At 58.5% G+C, this 17,479-nt stretch overlaps 7 protein-coding genes across 7 annotated transcripts; 5 read left to right on the forward strand and 2 right to left on the reverse strand.

Moving 5' to 3' along the window:
* Positions 1-223: 223 nt before the first annotated feature.
* Positions 224-2,428, forward strand: GGTG_13221 (hypothetical protein; the record flags this gene model as incomplete). The annotated part of the gene is made up of 1 exon (XM_009231126.1): positions 224-2,428. One exon carries the CDS (start codon positions 224-226, stop codon positions 2,336-2,338), a length of 2,115 nt encoding a protein of 704 aa, XP_009229390.1. The 3' UTR covers positions 2,339-2,428.
* Positions 2,429-2,514: 86 nt separating this feature from the next.
* On the forward strand, positions 2,515-4,928 carry GGTG_13222 (hypothetical protein; the record flags this gene model as incomplete). Its single annotated transcript, XM_009231127.1, has 1 exon — positions 2,515-4,928. The coding sequence occupies exon 1, from the start codon at positions 2,667-2,669 to the stop codon at positions 4,926-4,928; it is 2,262 nt and encodes a 753-aa protein (XP_009229391.1). The 5' UTR covers positions 2,515-2,666.
* A 151-nt stretch (positions 4,929-5,079) lies between these two features.
* GGTG_13223 (hypothetical protein) lies at positions 5,080-6,425 on the forward strand (the record flags this gene model as incomplete). Its single annotated transcript, XM_009231128.1, has 2 exons — positions 5,080-5,284; positions 5,356-6,425. 2 exons carry the CDS (start codon positions 5,080-5,082, stop codon positions 6,423-6,425), a joined length of 1,275 nt encoding a protein of 424 aa, XP_009229392.1.
* Positions 6,426-6,512: 87 nt separating this feature from the next.
* Positions 6,513-7,489, reverse strand: GGTG_13224 (GPI-anchored cell wall beta-1,3-endoglucanase EglC; the record flags this gene model as incomplete). Its single annotated transcript, XM_009231129.1, has 1 exon — positions 6,513-7,489. Exon 1 carries the CDS (start codon positions 7,455-7,457, stop codon positions 6,513-6,515), a length of 945 nt encoding a protein of 314 aa, XP_009229393.1. The 5' UTR covers positions 7,458-7,489.
* A 359-nt stretch (positions 7,490-7,848) lies between these two features.
* GGTG_13225 (hypothetical protein) lies at positions 7,849-9,009 on the reverse strand. Its single transcript, XM_009231130.1, has 2 exons — positions 8,444-9,009; positions 7,849-8,377 (listed from the first exon to the last, which is right to left on the reverse strand). The coding sequence occupies exons 1-2, from the start codon at positions 8,873-8,875 to the stop codon at positions 8,024-8,026; spliced, it is 786 nt and encodes a 261-aa protein (XP_009229394.1). The 5' UTR covers positions 8,876-9,009; the 3' UTR covers positions 7,849-8,023.
* Positions 9,010-11,530: 2,521 nt separating this feature from the next.
* GGTG_13226 (sugar transporter) lies at positions 11,531-13,624 on the forward strand. Its single transcript, XM_009231131.1, has 3 exons — positions 11,531-11,948; positions 12,039-13,337; positions 13,408-13,624. The coding sequence occupies exons 1-3, from the start codon at positions 11,753-11,755 to the stop codon at positions 13,512-13,514; spliced, it is 1,602 nt and encodes a 533-aa protein (XP_009229395.1). The 5' UTR covers positions 11,531-11,752; the 3' UTR covers positions 13,515-13,624.
* A 1,137-nt stretch (positions 13,625-14,761) lies between these two features.
* Positions 14,762-17,205, forward strand: GGTG_13227 (hypothetical protein). Its single transcript, XM_009231132.1, has 4 exons — positions 14,762-15,559; positions 15,670-15,778; positions 15,901-16,580; positions 16,660-17,205. Exons 1-4 carry the CDS (start codon positions 15,327-15,329, stop codon positions 16,853-16,855), a joined length of 1,218 nt encoding a protein of 405 aa, XP_009229396.1. The 5' UTR covers positions 14,762-15,326; the 3' UTR covers positions 16,856-17,205.
* The last annotated feature ends 274 nt before the right edge of the window (positions 17,206-17,479 follow it).

Consider the following 17,479-nt stretch of genomic DNA (forward strand, 5'->3'; position numbering starts at 1 on the left):
CGAGGAGCGGGCCGCCCGGAAGGAGGCGCAGAATCACCTACGTCTTGTTCCTTCAGGATTTCTAGTAGTCACAGAAACACCTCTCCACCGTCGGCTGCTGCCATGTGGTGTGAATATTAATACTGCCTTGGGCCCAGGATGGCTGTCGTGTCACGTCCGCTGCCACCACGCCTTTTTCTCTAGACTGGGTTTCCATTTGCCAGTCTTCTCCAGCGCCGCCAACATGCATATCCAGTCGTTTCTGGCCGCGGCATCGTCCGCGTTGATGGTTGCGCTCCAATGCGCCCCCGTATTGGCTGGCGGCAGCTTCAAGCTGGCCCCTGCCCGCGGCGCGCCGCTGACCATCGAGTACACGACGGACCAGCCCAACGACAAGAATTGGATCGGGCTCTGGCGTGCCGGCGACGGCCCTGTGGACCAGAAGAAACCTACCCCAGGCTCGCTCGTCTGGAAGTACACCCCTGGCCGCTCTGGCAAGATCAACCTGCCCACACCTGGCATCCCCGCAGGCAAGCACTGGCTATTCTTCCTCGTTAACGATGGCTACGAGTGGGTGTCGGGGCCTATTGACTACTCCAAGCCTGGGGGAATGCGCCTGATCGAGGACGGCGCCGACCCTGTCACGATCGAGTTCTCCACCATGTTGCACCAGCAAACCAACTGGCTCGGCCTATACCGTGCCTCGGGCGGTGGTCCCGTCAACGAGGAGAAGGATCAGGGCTCGCTTACATGGGCTTATACAAATGGCGCCGTTTCAACTGCCAATGGTGTCACGACAGGCAGGCTTCGACTCGCCACGCGCGACCTCGACCCTGGAGCCTACAAGGTCTTCTACCTCGCCGTTGACGGGTACAGGTGGATGACAGATCCCATCGACGTGTCAGTTGACGGTCGTGTGCAAAGCGTGTCAGGCGAGCCATTGACTTTCCGGTACACGACGAACAAGCCCAACAGCAAGAACTGGATCGGACTTTACAAACCAGGCGATGGCCCGTCCGGTGGGAGCAGGAACGGAAATAAGGAGTCGGTCAAATGGGAATACGTCACTGGGAGCTCAGGCACAGTTACGCTCTCGACTGATGACGTCCCCTCTGGCAACTACCAAGTCTACTTCTGCGCAAACGACGGCTACAAATGGCTCGGCGAGTACATCGAGATCAGCTACACGGCCCCCAACACTCCTCTTCGGTTTTATGCGGGCTCGATGACGACACACAACGCCCGCATCGGCAGCAGGTTCAGCTACACCGCCCGCGGGCTGCTTGAGGGAGGCACCAGCGGCGTCACCTTCTCCCGTGCCGACGGTGGATCTGGCTCGAGCTGGCTCAGCGTCAGCGCTGACGGCGTCGTCAGCGGCACGCCGCCGGCGGGTAGCCCGAGCACATGGGTCCAAATGCGCGCCACCAAAGAGTCGTCAAGCGCGACCATCAGGCTGGTGGTGCCGGTGCGACCGTCGGGGTCGGCCCTTGTCGGCAACCTGCGCGTCATGACGCTCAACATGTGGCACGGAGGCACCAGGATCAAGAACCACCTGGCCAAGGAGGTGAGCTTCATCGCCTCGTCTAACGTCGACATCATCGGGTTCCAAGAGGTCAACAACGGCGGCACCAACCACGCGAAGCGGATAGCCGACGCCCTGGGCTGGCACTCGCGGACGGATCACGGCAAGGTCGCCATCATCAGCCGGTACCGCATCGCCGAGAACTACGACAGCTCGACTTCGACGGCGACTGGCGTGCGCGTCCAGTTTGACGACGGCGCCGTCAACGTTTGGGTGGCGCACCTCGGATACAACCCGTACGGGCCCTACGACTTTTGCTTCGACAAGATGTCGGTGGATCGGGTGCTGCAACGCGAGGCACAGAGCGGACGCACTGGCGAGATCACCGATGCCCTGAACTCAATGAAGGGACTGGGCCACATCGCCGACGCCGACAACGTTCCCGTCCTCCTAATGGGCGACTTCAACGCGCCGTCGCACCTCGACTGGACCGACGCGCTCAAGTCCAAGAACTGCGGCTACTCCGACGTGCCCTGGCCGTCGTCGGTGCGGCCAACCGAGGCCGGGTTGATCGACTCGTTCCGCATCGCCAACCCAGATCCGGTGGCGGTTCAGGGCATCACCTGGTCGCCGGTAAACCCAAAGAACGACAACGGCAAGGCGGAGCCGCAGGACCGTATCGACTTTATCTATCATAAGGGCAGGAAGCTGCGCGTTTCGTCGTCGCGGACCGTTTTGGTCGGGCAGCCGAAGCCTGTGTCGGATCCAAGCTATGTAAACAATGAGTGGACGTCGGACCACGCCGCGGTTATTACCGAGTACGAACTGAGGGCCTAAGGTGGTGTGGGAGCAGAGATGATAAAGTGGCAAAAGGGTGAGGTAGTCGTGATTCTTCGATGTTAATAATAATTATGCTTGGCTTTCGGGTATGGTCATGGACCAGTGTCTTCTTCGGCCCCCACGTAATCCAGAGCCCCCCCTGTGACCTGCCAGGCACCGTAAGCCTTCGCCATACCACAGCGACCATGTATTTCTGCCCCTCCCCCGCAATTTGCAATGTTTGGCAGCAAAACGCGACCTTATACTGCCCATCACTACTCGACCTGCCAGCCCGCGGCATCCCTACCATCCATCCAACTAGCATCTTGCCAGCAATCGACTCACCATGGCGCAAATGCCGCGGTGGGACAACCTTCTCGGCAGCTCCGCCGTCGACGACATGATGACGGAGCTTAGCATAGCCAAGGTCGGCGAACCAGTTGGCGAGCCGGGTTCGCAAGGGGAGGGAGTTCCCAATCTACAGAAAGCCCTCCTCCAGACACGCGACGACAGTCAACGGCGCGAGGGTCCATATCGGCCGCTGCTCGAGCCCCAGGAGATCAGAGTGCTCGAGCTCAAGCCAGGCTCCGGCGAGGATGAGGTCCGCTGCTCGCTGCACCATTGCAGTCTCGACGTGCCCATCAGGACCAGGACCGGTGGGCGCTGGGAAACAGACCCGGAGGTGCTCAGGCGGCAGCGGATGGTTATTCGCGGCGAGTGGGAGGGACCCACGGATTTCATGCCCAGTCACTTCCTCACGCAGGAGCCCCGCCACGCGCTTTTGCTGCCGGACAGGCTCGAGCCTGTGGCATACACGGCCCTCAGCTACACCTGGGGCCCCAACGTGTTTGACGCCCTGGTGGAGCTGGATGGCTACAAGAGGCCGGTCACCGCGGCTCTCGAGCGAGCGCTCAGGCGCTTCCGCCGGCCGGACGCCAGCTTGGTGATGTGGATCGACCAGCTGTGCATCAACCAGGCAGACGAGGGTGAGAAGGAGAAGCAGATCCCGCTAATGGGGCGCGTGTACGCCCAGTCGTCCAACACGCTGGTCTGGCTTGGTGACGCTGCCCCCGGGTCTGCCAAGGCGATCGCGCTGCTCGAGCAGATTGCCAGGGAGATGCACATGGACATGAAGCCCCTTGAGCTCCCAGCCGACCTTGCCCGCCGCTACCTTCCCGGGCCCGAAGACGAGGCGTGGAAAGCAGTTCGAGATTTCTTCCTGCGGCCTTGGTTCACGAGGGTGTGGATCAACCAGGAGGTCTGGATGCCCGAAATCATCTTGGCCATGTGCGGTAATGAGGCGATCAACTGGGAAATGCTGCTCACGGCATATAATAATCTTCGAATCTCAGGCCTTTCAACATGGATGTTCGAAACGCTACCACCACCAGAAGATGTGGCGGATCGCGGAATCGACGTCATCGCTCGGGCTGGTCGGCTCTGGGATATATCCCCACAGAGCAAGAGCTACGTTAGGCAGACGGAATTGATAGACAAGATCCGTGACCGCCGATGCTACGACCCCCGCGACAAGGTGTACGGGCTAATGGGGATGCTGAAGACTCCAAAGTGGAAGAAGGTTAGCTACTCGCAAGATTATCCCACATCCATGCTGTACCGAGACGTGGCGGCGTACGGGTTGGAAAACATACCGCACAACCTGGATCACATCCTGGCGAGCGTCGATCACGAATACACACAAACGACGGCGGGACTCCCGTCGTGGGTTCCCGACTGGGACCAGGCGCGCCAAACATGGCCCCTTTGCGATAACTTTTCGGGTGTGTACGGCTCAGGGAATAAGCAGCGCTTCCCGCTCCCGCATGACGAACTCGAGACAAAGACGAGGATAAAAGGTCACGAGCACGAAGCAAAGATAATGATTGAAGGCGTCGAGTTGCATAGCCGGGCGGTGTTTGCCGACAGGGTCGTCCAAACCTCGGGGCGGTTAACGGAGCCGGACATCAGTCTTGTCAGCCCACAGACGACAAACAAGGACTTCCTTGTGGCCTGCGCCGACTTGGCGGCAGTAGCAGCTCCTCGCTCGCCGTACATGGGCAGTTCAGGAGCCCCATCCGCGAGCGGGGTGCCGCAAGAAGGCAAGAAGGCATTCGAGGCCTTTTGGCGAACTCTTGTCGCCGACAAGGACGACACCAACATGCAGCGCGCCCCAGAGCTGTACGGCGAGGTCGTCAGCTTCCTCCTGGACCAGTCCACAGGACGCAGCCCTTCTTTCCCCGGGCAGACCTACTCCCCACGGCAGCGCAGACCCAAGGGCAAGGGAGGGTTGGACCTCGACATGCTGTCGGGGAAAAGGACGATGGGAATGGCGTTCCGCAGCCTGCGTGACGCGGCCCAGCGAGCGGCCAAGAATCGCCGCTTCGTCGTGACGGAAAAGAGCATGTTTGGGCTGGTGCCGCACTGGGCGCGCGAGGGGGACGACATCGCCATCATCCAGGGTTGCAATATCCCGTTTGTGCTCCGCAGGGCTGATAGAGCTGGCGGGCGCGGCTACCATGTCATTGGGGAATGCTACGTGCATGGCATCATGAGCGGGGAGGTGTTTGCGTCTGGGGATAAAAAGTCGGCTGATATTGTGCTGGTGTAGGTAGGGGTGGCTTGCCAGTCCCCACCTCGGCACTCGGGGAACTTCCAGGTGCGCGGGGGCGGGGTATCAGGTTGTGTCTTGGGTGGCTGACAGTGCCAGGCAAGGCGGCACAACACCATCGCCAGCGACATCGACCGCACCACCAAGCATCATGGCTGGCCCAGGCGACAGAGATGGCGACTACCGCCGCTTCCTGCCCGACCTCAGCATCCCGCGCTTCACGACTATGCAGAAGCAGGATGCGCACGAGTACGCCAAGGCCTTCAAGGAGAGTGGAAACCCGCCGTGGCTGCATGCGCTGTACCTGCATTGGCGTGACCTGTTCCAGGAACCGTTCAGGGGCGTGACGTCGGATGGTATGCAATCCAAGGCGATGGTGCGGTAGCTGCGTGCGCCTGCCCTCCAATTACACACTGACACCAGCCAGGAAACGTTCGCCACGACCTGTTCAAGTTGCAGGACGAGGGCGTGCCCATCAACTCCATCGTGGACGCCGCCGCCTCGCTCGTCGGCAAGCTAACCCCCCAGCAAAAGTCGGTCCTCAGCCATCACATCGACTCGCCCGAGTGGCGCTCGTGGTCCAACCCCGAGTTCCTGCTGAGCGACAAGGGCCTCCGGCTCGACGAGCTGACGCCCGACGTGCGCGACGCCGTCATGCTGGTCCTCGGGCGCACGCTGTCGCCCGAGGGCTACCAGAAGGCCCTCGGGGCCATGCGCATCAACGGCTTCCTGGGCGAGCTGGTCGGGGCGCCGCGCATCTGCAACGAGTTCTCGTACAACTTTGTGCTGTTTGGCGAGCCGTCAACCACCGCGCCCTGGGGCTTCTCCTTTTACGGCCACCACCTGTGCTTGAATGTGCTGCTGCACAAGACCCAGATTGTCATTTCGCCGTGGTTCACGGGCGCCGAGCCGAACCTTATCGACGACGGGCCGTACAAAGGCACGCGCATCCTGCATACCGAGGAGGCGCTCGGCCTCTGGCTAATGCAGTCCCTGTCGCCGGACCAGCAGGCCAAGGCGCAGGTTTACAAGTTGCTCAAGGACCCAGCCATGCCCAAGGGGAGGTGGAACCACGACGACCAGCGGCACCTGTGCGGAGCGTACCGCGACAATCGCGTGGTGCCGTACGAGGGCGTCGTCGTGGCCGACATGGACCCCGCCCAGCAGGAGCTCGTGGTGGCGATTGCTGAGCAGTACTTGCTGTACCTCCCGGATACAGCTCACCGGCTACGTCTCGAGCAGGTTAGGGAATGGTTCCATGAGACATACTTTTGCTGGATTGGCGGCTTCACGGACAAGGATCCCTTCTACTACCGGATCCAAAGCCCCGTCATCATCGTCGAGTTTGACCACCACTCGGGAGTCTTTTTGAACAATGCCGAACCGGCCAAGTTCCACATCCACACCTTGCTCCGGACGCCCAACGGAGGCGACTACGGGATGGCGCTGAGGCCGCTGTTTGAGGGGAAGGAACAAAAGTTTTTGTGGGAAGGATGAGGTTACCCATGTGTTTGCGTAGCTGTGCGATTCCATATTTTATTCTACTCATATATCTAGAAGCCGAGGAGCATGCCGCACCCCGCCTTAGCAGCTCAAATCAAAAATGGGAGTCGAGCTGTCGATGGGAGTGATGCCAAAGGAAATGTCGACCTGCGCCGTGTTGGCGTCCTTGAGCGTGTACCACCAGACGTTGCGGTTGTTGAACAGCGTGCAGCCGACCTGGCTCCAGTACGTCCTCGCATTCTCGGGCGACGGCACGGCCGCGCGCTGCGTCGGGCCACGGTGCGGCCACCCCGTCTCAGTGACCCAGACGGGCTTGCCGTTGGCGATGCGCTCGGTCTCGCGCACGGCGGACCAAAAGTTGTCCTCGGCCTGCTCGATGGCGTTGGGCCGCGCGTTCTCCCAGTAGGGGAACGAGTTGTGGCCCAGCCAGTTGACCGACGCGGCCACGCCCGCGTTCTCGGGCAGCACCCACGCCGTCCACGTGTCGACGTGGCCCAGCGGCTTGCCCTCGAGCGCCGTGCCGCGGAACCAGTCGCGCGCCCAGCCCAGGTAGCCCTCGATCTCGGCGCCCGTCGCGCCCTGGCCCGCGTCGTTGGCGACGCCCTGCGGGCTGCTGCGGTAGAGGTCCTCGGAGCCGACGCTGATGCCGACGATGCGCGACGTCAGGGCGTCGCCGTGTGTCCGCACCGCGCTCAGCAGCGAGTTGAGCTCGTTCTCGAACACGGCGCGGCCCGCGCTCGCCCAGAAGCCGACGAGGATGGACGTGTCGGTGTCGATGGCGGCCTGGTAGGCCGAGATGGGGTCGGCCGCGGTGCCGCACTGGATCGAGGTGTAGAGGCGGGCCGAGGTGAAGCTTGGGGCGCCGGCGAGCGACTTGGCCTCGTTGAAGAAGCGCACAAAGTCGGCGTAACCCCGGCACGAGCCGTCGTTGTTGGTGGCGCCGTAGTTGAAGCCTTGGACCTGCTGGCCGGCGGCGCGGGCGGCGAGGCCGGCGAGACCGGCGATGGCGAGATGGTGTAACTGCATTGTGATGGTTGGACTTGGTGTTTGTCTTTGCGTCTTTGAGGACCTTTAGCCCACGCCGGGAGCAAGGCACGGCAGCGGCGTCATGATATATATCCGGAGGCCAAGATCCAATAAAGACGCAAAAACAAACATTTTCGAACATTGGTCAAAGCTAATCGAAATGGGGTAAAGTGCCAGCCTGGAATGCGAAAACCTGCCACGTCCTGCCACGGCAGGCACCTTGGACCGTTGTCTTCGCCATCCAGTGTAGATGACGTCGTGCGACAGCAACAGCAGCTCGTATTCTTGAACACCAGTGTTATGACGAACCCGATTCGATCGGGCTAGACTGCCAGCGTTGCCGGATCGGGCCATGATGGGCGCTGATGGGTAGTGGCGGTCAGCACACATGGAGGGGAGTTAGTCAGAATCCAGATTGACTGGAGTCTGGTAGAGAAGAGCTAACTTGAGTTCGCTACAGTAACAGTGTATCGTACAAACACGGAGCGGAGCGCCAGGGAAATTTTCTCCTCCAGCATCGTCGTCGGACTTTGTCTGCTCGACAAAGTTACCCCTTTGGCACAGCCCTACTCCTGCGCAATCCCCTCCAGTATTTTAGCCAGCTCGTCTACATGGCTAACAAACGGCGCGTGGCCAGTGTCCATCCGCACCTCCTTCATTCCAGGAGTGCCCGCCACGAACCTCTCCGCGATGGCCGGCTGCATGGCGTTGTCCTTCTCTCCGACAATGTAGGTTAGCGACGCCTTGAGGTCCGCCGGCACAACCTCTGTCTTCTCTAGCGCCGCGCCCAGCGACATGGATTCCAGCAACCCCATGCACCATTCCGTGTCCTCGGGCGTGCACGTGTTAAAGAACAGGAACTGCGAGGCTTGCTTTTCCATGTCGGTGGGTGACTTGGGCACGGGGATGTTGTCGGTGGGCTACGTCGCCGCCATCGTTAGCTCCCGCTCGTGCCTGCCACCTGGACCGCTCGCTTTCCAACTCACCTTGCCGTCAATCACAAGCGGTTTGAACATTTCAGGTATGCCGCTGCCGGACCCAAACACCACGTCCATCGGGTATTTGCCCCTCTCCCAGCCGGCGAACGCCTCCAGGTAAACCACTGCCTTGACGCCGCCCTCGAGGCCTTGCGCCTCCCTTTCTGTCTTGGTGTATCCGAGCGCAGTTGGTGTAATGATTATCCCGCCGTACGAGTGCCCCATTAGCACAATGTCCTTGCCCGCTTCTAGTGCTGGCGCCATGGCCGCCCGCACAGCAGCTACCTCGGTGGCCATGGTCGCGCCGATCACGCCTTCGCCCACGCTCGGCATTCGGGGAATAGCGACGTCGTAGCCGGCGCCTTCGAGGGCATTGCGCAGCCGATCGAAGGTTGGTGGCGGAAAGGTGAGGCCATGGACGATGACGAAAGCGGGTTTCATGTTTGCGTGCTGTAGAGCAGGGAAGGAGCGAGATGGACGTGAGTGGAAATTCGAAAACCAGACCAGAACGCGCACTCCTCCCTGCCCTTAAATACACGCTGTCGCATCCTGTGTCACCATTACCAGGCCTTGGGGCTGTATTCGGGCAGGCCCGGACCGGCGCTCCCCATCATGCCCCGAAGGACCCGAGCGAGCATAAGACGGCGTAATCCAGTCCCTGATTAAAAATCAAGAACCAATCTTGCCGTGCTCCTTCCCTATTTCGCTACATTACTAATGCCGAGCCGACACGGCAATGTCACGGTGGGGATAGGCGGTTCGCGGGCTGGCGTGCGTCGCTGGTGCTGCTGATGCCGCTGCTAGCGAAGCATGGCAAAGTTTGGCCCCGTTCCGCCGGTGCACGGTGATAATCCTATATCCTTTATGTTCAATCCCCAAAACGTTAGTCTAGGCACTCTATCAGTCATGCAAGTTCAAGGGGCTCCTAGCGCGATGGTGCTCCGCTAGTTTAGTATAACCGCAGAACCAGCCGTTCGAGCAACGGGTAGCTCAATACGAAGTCCGACCATACTTTGGGTTTTGTAACTGCGAACACAAGCTTTGGGTCGTCAAGCTCGGGAGGCGGGAGTGGTTGAAAGTGACGCAAAGGGACGCGGCTCGGCACGCGAAGTGGTGCAGGTTGGGGATGGCTGTGTAAAAACTGTGGAGCTGCTCGATGCCGCGATAACCTAACATGCAGAGGAAAGAAGAAAGCAGTGGTTGCGGCTACGAGAGCGGGCATGGCGGCGAAAAAAAAGAAGAAGAAAAGCCTTCCAAGCTCGGCGCGGGATCTTTGTCGGCTGTAATTCCGGTGCGCTTATTAGCGAGCGCGTTGGGCTTGGAATTCATATCGCAACATAGCTGCTGAATCCTTGAAACCTAGCAGCTGGGCAAACGAGCGATGCTGGGCAGCCGTGTAAGGATAGGATCTTGACAGAGGGCAGAGGCACCGTTGCTCCTTCATGTAATTGGCATGCCTTCGTGGAAACATAAAGTTACCCCTCCCCGGGCGCGAGTTCGCTGGCGCACATGTGTGTTTTTGATTGGGCAAACCGACCACATTGGACTGGAAATCCCCTTTGCAGGCGCAGCGCCATGAGTCGCCCAGACGGCAGGTAGCGGGTGTGGCTTCGCCGTCGACTTGTCTACCTCGAGCCGTGACTTGGCCAATGGCAAACCAAGACTCCAAGCCGGCAAGCCCGCGGCTTGGCGCGCTCTCGGCTGTCCGAATTGCCGTTAGCTCCTTGACAGCTTGGGTTCCTTGTTTGAACATCGGTCCCCGCATCCACAGCGCAGCTCCTGCCGCCCAATAGCCCCAAGTCGCGAGGGCGCCCACGCGTCTTCTTCTGACCACATACAGTCCCTCATATGTGCCACTTTGCGGGGAACGGGAGCTCCAACTGTCAGGCGGGAGCCGTGGAGATGTCGTATCAGCTTCCCGGTAAGCCGGTAGCGCCTCCAGCACGCATATGCTTGTTGCCTCAATCCTTGGATGGAGGGGACCATGCAGCAGGCGATTGACGTTTATGCTACCCTTCCAACCCGCACACACCGGCTGCTGCCGAGCTTGCCACCTCTCCATGCTACAAAGTGCGCGCAAAATCGACCGCGCCAGCCTCGAGCCTCCTCGGCGACGAGTGCACCGAAAAGGATCCGACAGGGGCGCGTCGCTCGCGTGGGCAACGGCGCTGGTCACAGGACGAAGATAGCTCGCCGCCCCAACGGCGAAGCTCAAGAAAAATTGGCCGTGCCACGCCCAAAATCCCTGCCGTTGCTTGGCGTCCAGCTCACAGGACCAACCAGTTTAAACCTCGCAAGCAGCCGAAAATCCCGACCAGTTGGCGATTACAGCCGGGGGTGGGGAAGGAGTGCCATGCATACCTACCGACACGCAGAGCCGACAGGTGTACGACACGAAAAGATCTTGGCAGCTGGAACATCTCCCCGGCTTCCATCAAGTCGCGACGTTAAGCTATCCAGCGAACCAATAAGTGGTAAGCAAACGTGCCATATTCCAACGTTTATTGGGCGGCCCGAAGGATTGCAGAAAACCATGCAGATCAGATTCCGTCGCGACAACCCGAGATTCCTCGAGATGGAAAAGCAGGGCCTCCAGGCACACACACCTGCCATGACACCACCACCCAGGGGCTTTCCTCCACTTAGCAGGGATCTCCTCCACAGCAGGCTGGTTACCCCACGGGCACCCCAACTCTCATTTACCCGCCCGCCAGTCAGCTTCCTTGCCGGAGCGGGGATCGACGCTGGACTCGGCCATTCTCAGGAATAGCCGGGCAGTTTTCCCGGCGTTGCAACCAGAACACACACAGCGCCGAGCAACTGGCGCCGTCTAACTGCATCCAGCAACACATAGTGGATGTGATCCTGGCTCTGCCGTTCTTCCATCGGGCTCGTGGGCAGCCAAGCAAGCAGCTTAGTTAGTGAGCACGGGACGCCAAATCAGGACAGTCTCCATCTCGGACTCCAACATCTCCACGTCTGGAAGAATGCGGGGTGGTACTGGCGGATCCATGCATGCCCGGTGTGGAGAAGCGAGCCCTCCTCCGCTCTTTGTCGGCGCGGTGAGGGTTTCCTGCCATTTTAGGGGTGCTGTATTTTTTCCTTGGGCTTGGATTTTTGTCCTCGGGCAGCCAAGGCATCCCTGTCTACACTTTGTGTCTTTATTTATTACTCGAGTGCCCGCCCTTCTGGCTGCCCGTCCCTCCTTGCCCCCAGCAACCCGCACCAGCTTCGCTCCCAATACGAGGGACGTAGTCGCCAGTCGCCCACACGAAACCTCCCCCATCAGTCAGGCACACCCGCCAGGGCAAGCCCACCATGGCGCCCGCGACCGGCATCTCGGACCCCATCCTGACACGGATGGTGGCCGAAGACAAAGTGCCCTGGTACAAGAAGCCGCACCTCCGCGTCATGTACTTTTACTTGTTTCTCTGTTGCATGGGCGTCGAGATGACGTCGGGCTTCGACTCACAGCTCATCAACACGCTGCAGTTCACCCCGGCCTTCTTAAAGTGTAAGTGCCAAGTTGTGGGATATCCCCCGCCCGCCCGCCCGCCCGCTGTTGACGGCGATACTGACTGTGCTGCTTCTTTGCTTTTGCTAGACTTCGGGGATGGCTACGTCAGCCCCACCACGAACAAGCTCGACATTGAGCCCGGCCTTCTCGGTATTGTCAATGCCTCTTACCAACTTGGCTCCATCGTGGGCGTGCCCATCGCCCCTTGGTTCGCCCAGCGCTACGGTCGGCGCGTTTCAATCTTTACCGGATCAGTTATCATGGTTGTCGGCTCCCTTATCCAGGGCTTCGCCCAGCATGTCGGCATGTACATCGTTGCGCGCTTGCTCCTGGGTATCGGCATCGTTTTCGCCATCATTTCGGGCGCATCCATGATCGGCGAGCTCGCCTACCCCAAGGAGAGGCCTGTTCTGACATCGCTGTTCAACGCCTCCTACTTCATTGGAGCCATCATCGCCTCCGCCATCGCCATCGAGACGGTGAACATCCAGTCGGACTGGGCTTGGCGCGTGCCCTCGCTCCTTCAGATTTGCCCTTCCATCTTGCAGATTGCCACAGTGTTTTTCCTGCCCGAGAGCCCCCGTTGGCTGATCAGCCGTGATCGCGAAGACGAGGCTTTTGCCATCTTAACCAAGTTCCACGCCGAGGGCGACGCCAGCTCGCTCATCGTCAACGCTGAGATGGCACAGATCAAGTCGACGATTGCACTGGAGCTCGAGAGCTCCAAGCAGTCCTGGTTCGAAATTCTCAAAGCCCCGGGAATGCGTCGCCGAGCCCTCATTTCGGCCTTCCTTGGCCTGTTCACCCAAATGTCGGGCAACACTTTGCTATCCTACTACTCGAACCTGCTCTTTGAGCTGATGAACTTCACCACCACGTACGCCAAAACTCGCATTAACCTTGCCGACAAGTGCTGGAACTTGATAAACGCCACCGTTTTCGCCATCATCATTGTCCGCTTCCCTCGACGCAGGATGTTCATGACCTCAGCTGCCTGTATGCTGTGCGTGTTTATCGCCATCACCATTTGTTTCGAGCGCCTCAAGGCAGCCAAGGACGCCGGCGAGACCAACTGGTCTGCCTCGTACGCAGCCTTGTTCTTCTTTTTCGCTTACGGCCCGGCCTACAACATCGGAAACAACGCCCTCACTTACACCTACCTCGTCGAGCTGTGGCCTTACACCCACCGTTCGCGTGGTATCGGTGTGCAGCAAATCTTTGGCAAGGCTGGTGGTTTCTTTTCCACTTTCGTGAACCCTTTGGCCATCAACGGCATTGGCTGGAAGTTCTTCGCCATTTACTGCGGTTGGATTTTCTTCGAGTTTACCTTCATTTACTTTATGTACCCGGAAACCCATGGTCGCACTTTGGAGGAGCTGACGTTTTGTAAGTTCCCCCGCCACTTGCTGCAGCACACTCGCGACTGTCCCCTACTAACGCAGCGTTTCCCTTGCAGTGTTCGAGCCCAAAGAGCTTGCCGACAAATCCGTAGCTGCTGTCGAAAAGCAGGTTCATTCCGGCGATGCCGTAATGCGAGAGGAAGGCGGGGATAAGAAGGTTTAAAAGCAACTGGAAGCGGGTTACCTTGCATGTAGTTGTTTTGTAAACCAAGAATGAAAGCTATATTTATGCAATACAAGTAGTTGCCATGCATTGTATTACAAAGAAGTTATTACAAAAGATAAGTTTCCGGGGCTATGTTAATGCAAGCTGCAAAACGGAAGCGGACTTATTCCAAAAGCGCTTTAGCGCTTGGGATGCCGGATTCGTAGTGCAAAGCTTTTGTTAGTACGGTATACCCGAAGGGCTGTAATTAAGGCTTTAATAACCCGTTTAATTAAGTGGCTTTGGCGGATATATTGTTGTTGTGCAGTCTTATATGTGTGTGGCTTGGTTTTAAGTCAATGCACCCCCTGTCCGGACGCCCCCCCCTTTCCGGGCACTTTTCCCATGCAAACTCACTGTTTTTACATAAAGGGGGGGTGTCCGGACAGGGGGCGCACTGACTTACAGAGTGCGCCGACAGGGGGGTGCACTGACTCAACCCGCGCCAGTCCTGGGCTGGCTCGCCGCCGGTCCTGACGTAACGGCACGCCTGCCATGGACCCCCCACCGCTTTCGCAACCGCCGCGGCCTCCGTAGTGGCCCCGCCGTGGACGATGCCGACGTAAGCCCTTACGTCGATTAAATAAGGGGCAAGCTCAATACGCTGACGTCCGAGGCCGGCCCATCGGATGCTCCTTGTGTCCTTGGCTCCCGCGGCTAACCTTTTTTGGACGGCAGCTACACGAACGCGGGGAGATCCTACCCGTCTCGCGCGTCGCGCGGATGCTCGAGAGGGATAACAACGTGGGCGTCCTCGACGTCACGGGCTCTTGGGTCCGTGGGATGCTGGAGGAGGTACGCGCGTCGCCCGGCCCGACCAAACCCGATCCCTCTCTGAAATTCTTCTTTTCTGCCAACATACTTTTAGGGTTAACGGCGAGCTTATCGCGCATGGGCCGCAGCTAATCGCGGGAAATAAAAACAATAAGGCAAAATAAACCTTACCATCCTACCTTGCGGGTTGGTACGCCCAAACTTCGCCGCGGAGCCGCAAAGCTAACTTTGTATTGGAATGTTTTTCTTAATCACTTTCCTAATTACAAGCAGATACTTCCTTTGTAAGTGCCCGCGCTTTGGGATGCGGCTTTCCGGAAACGGGTCGCCCCATTTGCAAATTCCGGGGACGAGCGATTCCCTTTTCTAGCCTTCATGATTGGCCGCCGCCGTGCAGAACTCGTCGCACACCCTTACCTTGACCTACCCCTTAAGAGGGCCTTGTAGGTGACCCAACGCCCGAGTCCGAGCGGCCCCCGTGCAAGGGGCAATAAAGTGACCGTTTCCCATTCAGCAGGGGATATGACTTGGTGAAAAACAGCGGCATTCGGACCCTCTGCCAAGGCGGCAGCAAACGATAAGGGTTTAAATATCGGCGATTCCGCGGACCGGGGCGAGCGGGCAACACGGCATACGTATGCCGAAATGCTTCCCAAATCGGTCGTCGAGCGCTACTCACGACTAACTCCACGACTAACTCCACACAATTTTAAATGCTTGGCAGGAGGTAAAGGGCCACTCTGGAAATATCCACGGTGGTTCTAAGGGGCTGGTGAGATTTTTTTCTATATAATCGAACGTCGTCGACGATCCTCTTCCCAGTTAATCCTTCTCGTTACCTCACCCTTTCCATTCCCTAAGAAAACCCCTCCACAGTCATTACCAAAACCCCACTACATTCGTTAGCAAAATATATACTTAGCGATCAACAACGGTCCTTAACTGCCCCCAACACCGCCCACATCTTCTTTCCCTGGCAGCCCCTTCACTGCCATCATGAAGTTCTTATCCGCCACCGCCGCCGCCGCCTTCCTGGCGTCGGCTGTCGTTGCCGTTCCAGCCGCCCGGTCGGTCCCCTCCGTCCCCGCACCCCGCTGGGACCTCGTGGCCGACAAGGAAGCGGTAACCGAGGTTATCGCCTCGATTCAGGAGAACCAAATGGCCAAGCTTAAGGCCCGGGCCGGGAGCGGCGGGTGCACCGCTGAGAACGTTAGGGTCCGGAAGGAGTAGTAAGTCAACAACAGCAACGGTTACATAAAGCCCCCAGTCGTTGGTAACCCTCCCCACACCGAGAAATCTTTCCACTTTGCTAATATATTTTGCCTTTTGTTTGGTATAGCGGCGACCTTACCAAAGAGGAGAGGTCCGATTACATTCGGGCGATCCAGTGCCTTATGGACAAGCCGGGCAAGGTCGACCGTACCTTTTCTCTAGGCACGAGGTCTCGCGTAAGTCTTTTTCCGCTCCCTCTTTTCCTTAGCACCCCCAACGAAACACAAGTGCACCCATCGCCCTTATTTTTCCAACATGATTCTAACGCCAAAGCTCTCTCTCCCTCCCGCTTTTATAGTTCGACGACTTTGCCGTCGAACACATTACAAAAACTCTCGGAATCCACTTTACAGGCAACTTTATGGCCTGGCACCGCTGGTTCCTCTACGCGTATGAAACCGCACTGCGCGACGAGTGCGGCTACAAGGGTTACCAGCCTTACTGGGACTGGGCAAAGTACGCCGAAGCGCCCCAGGACTCGCCCGTCTTCAACGGCGACGAGTGGAGTCTCGGCGGCAACGGCGCCCCCAACCCGGACCGTGTGGGCGCGATTATCGGCAAGGGCCCCGGAGGTGGTCTTGTCCACCTGGTTCGTGGCCTGGGAGGTGGGCCCGTTACGACTGGTCCTTTCGGCACCAACCGCACCATCCTGCTGGGTCCCGTGCAGCCCGACCCGCCCGCTACCGTCGGGCCCAACGGGGGTTTGGGGGTAAACCCGAGGCCGTGGGTGCGCGATGTAGGCCCTGCCGTTAACCTGCGCTACGCAAACTACACGACCCTGCTAGACCTCCTGAACCAGCCCGACATCGACAAGTACCGGTCCCTGTCCGAAGGGCCCAAGGGGTCCCTCGAAATCGGCCCCCACGCCGCGGGCCACTACGTTATCACCAGTGACCCGGCCGACGACGTCTTTACCTCGCCCACCGACCCTGCCTTTTTTGTGCACCACGCTATGGTCGACAGGATGTGGGCTTTATGGTAAGTTTCTTTTTTTCCCGTCCTTTCTGTCTCGTTTTTACGGCAAACTGTTGACATCCTTCCTCTTTCCCCCTCGCAGGCAGGAGCTGGACGAGTCGACGCGCCGCACCGACCTCGGCAAGGACGTATACGCCCACCTCACCTGGCAGAACAACCCCCCGAGCGGCCTGGCTACCCTTGACGACGTCCTAAACGTCACGTATGTCGGCCCCCAAACCACAATCCGCGAGGTCATGGACACCACCTCAAGCCCGTTCTGCTACGTTTACCAGTAGGGTGGCGGCGGGTACTCGAAAATGGAATAAGAGGGTGTCTCCGTGCTTCCTATTTTGTCCGACGGGCCCATTCAGCTTTCCTATTGCACTCCAACACCCACCCAGGCGCATCCATTTCATTAACAACCTTGTCATTATCCACTGCCAGAATAGCGTTACAAACAGCGGATCCTCGTGTTATTTGGTTTTTGTTACTTGTATGAATATCGCACGCTCCTAAACTCTTCGCAAGCTCAAGCCAGCCCTGTACATAAATTGGTTTTGGATACTTGTACAATATCAAAGTCCCATGTTGATGGCTTATGTGTGTTTTTTTCCTAACCTATACCAACGCCGCTTATATTGCCGAAACGCGCAATTCGAATCGTGAAATGGCGATTTAAACCCCTGCTCTTCATTATAATGGAGGGTGTCGGCGCGGGTTCAACACCGACCCGGCACCGGGTCGCAGGCGCAGGGTTTTCCTCCTTAGTCCTTACCCAAAGGTTTCCCCTACGCAACACCATAGCGGTAGCACTGAGGTTTCTCCAATAAACAAAACAGCGTATAAATAAATAAATAATTTACATACTAAATGGAAAGCTACCAAAGCTTTTTTTTTTATTTTAATTCTTTTAACTTGGC

The sequence above is a fragment of the Gaeumannomyces tritici genome (genome assembly GCF_000145635.1).
Source record: "Gaeumannomyces tritici R3-111a-1 unplaced genomic scaffold supercont2.10, whole genome shotgun sequence".
NCBI classification, from domain to species: Eukaryota; Fungi; Ascomycota; class Sordariomycetes; order Magnaporthales; family Magnaporthaceae; genus Gaeumannomyces; species Gaeumannomyces tritici.